An 8,850-nucleotide genomic window follows, 5' to 3' on the forward strand; every position below is an offset into this window, starting at 1 on the left:
CTTGTTATAATGAGAAACTTTATTGCTTTAAAGAGATTGAGCTCCTGTATTTATTTTTCTCGCTGTGGCAGTCATACATTTCCACGATGAAACAGTTTTTTGTTGATGTAATATTCTCAATTTCAAGAAAATTAAATGTGTTTTCTTTGGCTGTCAGCAGTAAATCCTAATAATAAACGGGAACGAAAGCTTGAAAACAACAGTCTGTGTGGAATTAATGTATATAATGTTTCACTGAAAAAAAATTACTTTTCAATAATATTCAAGCTTTCTGAATACAACTGTATTGCTGCCCTTTGTTAATCACCACAATTATGTCAAGTAGCACTTCATTAATGTCACTGCAGTTAATTTGTGAGCAAGTGTTTATATTTTAATGGCATTTTTCCACATGTAGCAACACCAGTTTTGAATAAATTGGCCAAAAATGTACGTGAATCAGACGGACGTTTCATATTTAAGCTGCATCGCTTTTATTTCAAGGCTGTGTTGAGTAGTGCTCCTTGATATTGGGGAATGAATATATGTAGGCCAACATGTTATTTTTTTTAAAATCAGTGCTCCATCCTGACCCAGATGCAGAGAAACATTAGTTTATTTTTTTTTTACTAAAAGCACAAGCCTGGAAAGAGGCAACCTATGAAACCCCGGCGCCGAGTTCTGCCTGTGAAACAGCGACCCTCTGTTTCAACACAATACCCGTCTGACAGATCAGAGCTTTCACTGCACCGCCCTTTGTTGGACCCCGTTATTTTGGGCCCGCACGTTTTCGAGGACCGTGTGACCTTTCAAAAGAAAAAAAGCCAACTAACATCAGAAAAATTTGTTTATAAACTTTTGGTGCTGTCATTCTTACAGTTAATGTATGACTGTTGTCTACCAGAGAGAAATTTGGATAAAGGAACATCATTCGACGTTATTTATTTCACTGCATTTTATTTATTTATTTCAAACAGACATGAAGTAACGTAAAAGTAGAGGGTTGCGTTGTTGCCTGGCGACGTTTTGTAAACATGTCTCCATCCATCTATGAATGCATGCATTTGTTATGTTATAACACACAGATGCCACGGTTCTGTAAATGTTGGAAGCTACATTAAGATAAATGATTTGATTTTTGCACTCGACTCTACACATGGAATAGAAACTATAGACCAATAAGCGATTAAATAAAGCCTGAACTGCAAAGCTTCAGGATAATGCTAACGAGTAAAAACTTTTAAAGACCTGATGTTGTAATCATATTGGAAGCAACAAAGTCAGTGACTGGAGCAAAAGTTAAAGACTTTGCATCTGTTATTTTTCACAACTCTAGTTTTTCCTCAGGTTATTGTTATTTTCTATTGCTACATCTCACTTTTATGTGTATCTGCATGTTTCAATTTGATTGTCACTTTCTCACCTTTACTTCCCCTGTCAGGGACAATAGAGGACTCTATTCTATTTAATCTGAAATTTGCTGGGCATGACTCACAGGAATCAGCCACTTCTTCTTCTTCTTCTTCTAAAGCTGTTCTCTGCCCATCTAGAGGCCATTAACTGTCGTGAAAAGTGTGCGGTTCAATTAAACAGCCTTCCTGCTTTCCCCTTCTCACACATTCGTCGCTCAGCCGGCGGCCAGCCTCTCTGGCTGCCCGGCTCTCTTGCTTTTGACATCACGCCGAGCTATTTTTAGCCTCCGTGCAGGAGGAGACAGAGAGAGGACGACACAGTCCCTTGTAGATTCGGCGGAGGAAAACAGGGGAGGAGGAACTGGGGGGGAAAAAAGCGTGGGCAGATTCAAGACGTGTGCTAATTTGAATATTTATATCAAACAGCTGCGCTCGCTAGAGTAGTGAGGGTGGGAGGGGGAGCGATGAGTGCGGAGTTATGAGCGGAAATCTGTGGAGCACGCTCCTTTTCACACTCTGGAATGACTGGCATGACGAATAACTGGAGCACAATAAATTACAAGATACACGGATGTTAGTGAACATTGACTTCTACAGTCAGAGATGATTTGAGTAGCTGAGTAATGATAGGAATATAGATGTTTTGGGACTGGGTGATATGTAACAGTTGTACCTCAGATTCCTGGATCCGACCACATTTGGAATACACACAGTTTGTCTGAGTTACACACAGTTTGTCTGAGTTACACACAGTTTGTCTGAGTTACACACTGTGCTTCTGGATTTTCCCAGACAAAAAGTTGGCCAACATGAAAGAACAGTTGAATCTTTAGAGGTTGCTCCAAATCAATCTTCTGGCCTGCTGCAGCAGCGGTGCACTGCAAAAAACATAAAATCTTTGTGTCCGTTTGTCTAATTTCTAGTAAGGATATCATCGAACAGTGTTTCCCAACCCTGGTCCTCAAGGCACACTGTCCTACATGCTTTAGAGGTTTCCCTGCTTTTATATGCCTGATTCAACTGATTGCAGTTCAACAAATGCGTGTTAATCAGTCATCAATTGAAATCAGCTGGATTAAAGAAAGGGAATACCTAAAGCATACAGGGCAGAGTGCCTTGAGGACCAGAGTTGGGAAACACTGTTATAGAACACTTAACATAAAACAAAATTATATTAGAAGCAACTTTCAGCAAGATATAGGGGCTTGTTTTAACCAGTTCAACTGGCAGATTATTTTACATATGACAGGATTTTTCCATGTTATAAGTGAAATAATCTGCCAATATAACAAATACTTTTTAAAATCAATATTAAGTGATTATGTGCTTACAACAAGCTCCCATATATTGCTGAAAAGTTACTTGCAAGATAGTTTTGTCAGGATTCAGGTTGGAGTGAGGGTTCTTTCCAGAGACGAGCTACGCGGAGGAGTTTGACAGCCATCGCACCTGCAACGGATTCCGGTAACCAGCAGCAGGCTTCTTAAGAAGCGGTGGAACCACCAGTCATCGCTCGATGGTTACCACTTGTTGGTCAGACTCAGCCCTAAGATCTCGCATAGTCCATGTTAAGTATTGTCCAGTCATTTTGTCCTTTTTCTCTCTGTTACCTCTCAGACCTTGATCCCGCTTCCCAGAGCCAAGCCTGGAACTTCACTGGTCAGGCGCGTCTCTCTGGTTGGCACCTCCAAGCCGTTCCGATCTGCTGCGGTCCGGGACCCCCAAACCTACCTGGACTCTCGTTTCCTCCTGACGTCCTCCAGTCTCAATTCTCGAACAATCGTTTGACTGATTAAAAACAAACCCTCATAACAGTAAAGTCTGTTCTTCTGTGCGCATCTGCATGTGGGCAAGGAAATTAAAATCCAACATGACAAGTTTTGTCTAAATTCAAGTGTACTAAGAAGTTTTTACTAGAAACCAAACCAAAAATACTTGGTAGGATTTTGTGTATTTGCAGTGTGAGAGGGCAGTCAGAGGAAGCTATAGGAACCATGATGACACCAAAGAAAGACAGCCAAAGATACATAAATAAAAGATTAAGACTTTTGGACAGTATTGAAGATGACTGTTTCTGCAGCTTTTGAATAAAATTTCCAAACCAAAATTTAGTTTAGGATTTTATAAAAATGTTTTTTTTAAATACCAAGAAGAATCGTTTATTTAACTCAAAACATGACTGCATAATGACTTCTTGTTATTGAAGTAATTTAATGATATGTAATTTGAAGAAGAGTCCTGGACTAACCCCCAAAAAAGATTAAATTAACAAATAAAAACACTGTCACCGCCTGCTTCCAAAAACTAACCTTGGATTTAATTATGTGCTTTGAACAACAGTGAACAAGAAAAAATTTACAATTTTACAGACATTTGAGAGACGCAAAAATAAACTTCTTGATTAATATTTTTGGGATTTCAGGCAGTTGGACCAAAGAAACCACATCCAACAGTAACTTCATGCACACCAGTTCACTTCCACCGACTTGAACCCGACTTTTACTGGATACACCGCGGTATTTCTGCCTCTCTGTTGGGCTACTCTAACACCGGCACCGGTCGGCCTTCACAAATAACTGCACTTCACGTAGAACATTTTACATAGCAAGAAAAAAGGCACTGAGAGATAAGCTTGACCATGCTGCTAGACTCAAAGCAAGCTAACAACAACCCACTGATGTGTTTCATTCTAAAACTAAAATGTTCAAAAGTTCCTCGTCTCTGAAGTAAATAAAGACGTGTAATTATGGCCTCCATGCAAATGAAAGTCTTCATATTTCTATGCAGCAGTTGAGTGGAATGGCAGATTCACATTTTTGGAATGAGACGTGTATTTAACATTCAGATGAACAAATTTACAGTCATTACAACCAGACATCCTAAATAGAAATATAAGGATAGCAGTGAAAGGCCTCAAATATATTCTCTACATTACAAAATATATTTCCACTTAAAAATACACAGGGTTTTTACTCTTTATACAAGAATGATAATAAGACACTGTTAAGGAGACATTCATAAACGTGGCTACACTCTTATGGATAATAAGTAGTACAATAGATCCATGATATGTAATTTGTAGGAACACCCAGTCTAAAAAAAAAACAACTACTGTCATCAAATAAATTCCATTTATACCACACAGATTTGTAACAAACCATAAATAAATTCAAAGAAACTGCAAATAACACACAGAACTAGCTGCTTCTCCACAAATGCTAACATTTCATGCAAAAGATGAGATCAGAGAGAAAATATTTATCCAACAACATCCATAAAATAAAACTCTGGAGCTCATGTGATACTGCTGAGTCTATCTCAAATCCCCGTTACTGCTGGCAGTGACCGTATGCTACCATAGCTGTTTCGGCTAGCTTGAATGCTACATATTAGCCCGACAAGAACAGAGCAGGATTTCACTCTTTCTTCACAGGTCAGTCAGGTTCTTGTACAAAATACTTACGTGTATTATTATTATAGGTAAGTAAGGTAGGTACTTATGTTTCACGTTTAGCATCGTGGAACAATTTAGTAAATTGTTTCACGTTAGCTAAATTAGCTAGATGCTCATTGGCTTTACTATTGTTATTTATACAGAATGTGGCCCACATTTACTATAAATGCTAACTGGTAGGATTTATATTCATTTTTAACTTTGGAGAGATACTAAGCACATTGTAAGCATTAGCTCATGATGTACAGGTTGACTTATGAAAAGGTTTGTCGGTTTTTCTCCAGGATGTGACACACCGACTGAAGGATTTAAGGCGAAAACACACCAGGAATGCCTCGATGCGGAGCGTCATTTGAGGGACTTTAACTATGAGTAGTGTCTTCCACTGTACTGATGGTTCATTTATTTATTAGTTATTATTTAGTTCATAATAGGTTTCACTTACTTTAACTGCACTGAGTACAGCTTCTTGAGTGTGCTCCTTGTTTTTGTGAATTGCAAACTACCAGTTTGTTGCGACTAAAAGACAAAGTTGTTTTGTGAATGAGACTTAAGTTAAAAAAGAGTAGACCATTTTAGTAGCAAGCTGCTATTTAATAAACAAACTTACGATAACGACCAATGACGAGTTTAGCCTAGCTAAAAATATATCAAGAAAATGAACCGCAACCAGAATGAGAACTTTTTTTTAAAAAAGTGAGACTTGAAGAGAAAAATTCATTAAGTTCCCTCATTAGGTAAAAACATTGGGGGAGAAATCCACATTCTGTTTATCAGTTTGAACTCAGTAAGACACATCTGTAGTGGGATTTGCCATATAGACTGTATAAATCATTAGCGACTAGATTAAAAGCTCCAGTAATGCTAAAAGCCTGTTACTTGAGAGTTAAGATGGATGACGAGAGATAAAGGCAATGCTTGTTTGACTGATCTGTGATGGACTGGTGACCTGTCCAGGGTGTACCAGGCCTCTTATCCACTGACCACTGGAGGTAGGCACCAGCGACCCGGTTAGAACAAGTGGCTAGAGACAATGGACGGAGGAAACTACACTGTAGACAGAAAGTTGTACGTGAATAATTTTGCAGAGAAAGTTAACTCGCTGAGTATTGCATATTGTTTTGCCAAATTTTATGACATCTGTAAATGTAAAATATAAATTAAATAAAAAAACCTGACCAAAAGTGTTTGCTTTCTTCTAATGAACCACTGCACTCTAAGTAGACCATGGAGGAAAACTCACTGCCCTGCAGTGAAAGGAAACTCATTTAGCAGTGAAGTAATGTTGCCATTATGAGCTCTTGTTACAATTCAGCTCCATTAGTAGTGAAAGAAAAAAAAAAGACGCTGCTTTTCCTTCCTTAACCAGCTGCACATTCAAACTGTCAAACCGGAGCACAAAGACTGGATTTGACCGGTGGGGTTTTCTACTCTTGGCAGTACATGTTCAAAGGTTATTGTTCTGTCTCACGTGAAGCTTCAGGGAGAAAATAATGACATAATAAACTGCTACTCCTGAGGCGCCTTTGTTGAAAGCATTCCTCAAACCCAAAGTGGGCAGCGGGAGAGGAGTACCCAGAAACACGCTCCTGTCTCTGTTCTTAACTCGTCATGGGGCAGTTACCGGGGTCAAGGTTTTAAGAAGTTAAGAGTTTTCAAAAACGCAAAAATGTCAATGCATACAGTTACAATTGTTTAAGTCTTTTTAAGGAGAAGCCAAAATCAAATACGGCAGCACAGCGCCTCCCACACCTGTTGCTGCTGCATGCTCTTGCAGAAAGACAGATTTGTTGACTTGGAGACGGTTCCGGTAAAGAAAAATGATAGTTGCACAGAGGCACCACCCATCACTCTTACTGGGGTGGAATGTCTGTACAGCAGCTGACTAAGAATACACAAACTACAACTAAATCTGTGTTTATACTGTTATTTTGCTGGGGTATCACATCAGGAAATCTTTGAGTTGTTACTCCTCAATAACAATAAGAGAAGTGACTTCATACTTGATACTATCTGTCAAAGCACCCCCGTCTAAATAATACCAGCGTCGTTCAAGTCTTCATCAGTGAGTGCTGAGTGGAAACCCATCTACAGCTCTGTGACAGTCCAGCAGAAGTCCCCGCTCCGTCACAAAGTGCCCTGATCAGCAGTGAAGAATCCACTTTCCTTCTTTTTCCGTCTTCTCAGTCTGTGGGCCCTCCAACAAACGGCCGCCACAAGCAGCATCACCACGCCGCTGCACAGCAGTGCGACCGACACCACTTTAGTCTGGGGCAGGGTGTTGAAGGTGAATGTCACCCCGGTGCCCGCCATGCCTATCACGAGTGATATCACGCCGAACGGGAAGACGCAGCGGTACCAGGACTTTTCCGTGCCGCCCGTTGCCTGGGCGAGCCTCTCCAGGGTGTGAAGGGACTCCGGGGGTCTGGCTTGCCCCCGCCCGAGGCTGTCCTCCCCGTCGGCTCCCTCTCCGCAGCCATTCAGGCTCTGGTTTCGGTTGTCGGAGTCTTGGGGTGAGGTGTTGGCCTCACTGGTGTTGCCAAAGTCCAGGTCTGGGTGAAGGACAGAAGCCGGGGGCTGGCGTCCAGAGGAGCAGCCCATCCCAGAGCTGCCGTCCTTGGGGAGCAGAGTGAGAACGGCTGCCTGACGCTGGTCCTGTCAGCGCGCCTTGTATTGAATGCCACTATACCGCTGCCTCTGACGTAGCAGTAGGATTCTCTGAAGCTGACGCTGCTTCTAGTGTTTTTACTCGCAAGGTTTGCTGTCAGCATTTATCTGCAGCAGGAAAGAGAGGAATGAAAAGAGCTGAAAATAGACCAGGAGATGAGAGGGGAGGGTGGGGGGGAGTGACTAGGACAAGATGCATAAAAAATAACCTAACAAATCAAGTTGTACCTGCAACTTTTACAAAAAAAAGAGGCTGAATGGATGAGGTGAAACATGAAAGGTGATAAGACAGAGGAAGCACTCACCCTGTTATTTCTCTGTCCATCAATGGGAGATTGCTGCCAGCACAGGCTCGCCTCCTCAGCAGCCTGCATGGTTTGTGTGTTGTGATGTCGATGCTCACAGACTATATAAGCGCGGGGGGAGGAGGAGGAGGAGACTGTGGGAAGTGTCAGACACGACTGGAGGGTCGGATTGGCTCGCTCGACGGACTGATTCGGTGAGGCGGGGTGGTAGAGAGGCTGACCGCTCTGCGCCTCCATTCATCGAATTTAATTCATTATTTAGAGTAATTTGAGATGCTCCTTTGATAGTAGATCATGCATGGTCAGAGGGAACAGGTATAAGGAAGGGGATGATTGCATTAAAAAAGAATAAATGTAATAGTGCTTCGTATAATGAGGACAGCAATGTTTTCATGAAAACTCGCTTTTATTACTGTCACTAGTTTACTTGATGAGATGTCCTTTCCATTTTCTCTGTTAAACAATTGCTATTTCAGATTATCAGTCAACATTTAATAAATGTGGCTGAATTAAAATGATTCTGAAAAGAAAAGCAACCCCAAATAGCAGCTGCTGAGGCCAGGAGTGGCATAACCATTTGTAAGTTTCAAGATCAATGACTGTTTTGCATGACAAGTTGGCTTGGGTACGTTTTTTCTTTTTTTTTTAAGATTGTGCCCCCTGCTGGCGCAGTGTGGCCTGGTAATTGCTGGCTCTTCTATTGATGTACAGGAAAGGCAGATATCCAATGATCACATGAAGGTTTGGGGTCTTGGGTTTGTTTGAGGCTAAAACGGGTTTCTGCCACACCCACCAAGAGGCTCTTCTCATCAGCGACATCTGGGCCAAAAAGGTCAAAGATTGATTAGAGGTTTGGAATTTTGTGTGTATGTTAAGGTGTTTCAATTATGTCTTTGCTTCCATTTGGACGTATAAATGGTGAAGTCAGAACCGCAGTGTGGGGTGGACATGGCTTTATCAATCACATTTTTTTTTTCCTTTTGACACCATGCAGTGTTTTGGCAGGTCACTCTGAACACACCACACTCAGCAG

At 41.2% G+C, this 8,850-nt stretch overlaps 1 protein-coding gene across 1 annotated transcript; it reads right to left on the bottom strand.

Moving 5' to 3' along the window:
• Positions 1–3,683: 3,683 nt before the first annotated feature.
• Positions 3,684–7,917, bottom strand: LOC114152268 (transmembrane protein 100). Its single transcript, XM_028030096.1, has 2 exons — positions 7,818–7,917; positions 3,684–7,620 (listed from the first exon to the last, which is right to left on the bottom strand). Exon 2 carries the CDS (start codon positions 7,444–7,446, stop codon positions 6,973–6,975), a length of 474 nt encoding a protein of 157 aa, XP_027885897.1. The 5' UTR covers positions 7,447–7,620; positions 7,818–7,917; the 3' UTR covers positions 3,684–6,972.
• Positions 7,918–8,850: the final 933 nt, after the last annotated feature.

The sequence above is a fragment of the Xiphophorus couchianus genome, chromosome 10, assembly GCF_001444195.1.
Source record: "Xiphophorus couchianus chromosome 10, X_couchianus-1.0, whole genome shotgun sequence".
Classification (NCBI taxonomy): Eukaryota; Metazoa; Chordata; class Actinopteri; order Cyprinodontiformes; family Poeciliidae; genus Xiphophorus; species Xiphophorus couchianus.

What these genes read in the sequence shown, in the direction of transcription:
- LOC114152268 (XM_028030096.1), bottom strand. Translation starts at nt 7,446, where the DNA reads ATGGGCTGCTCCTCTGGACGCCAGCCCCCGGCTTCTGTCCTTCACCCA.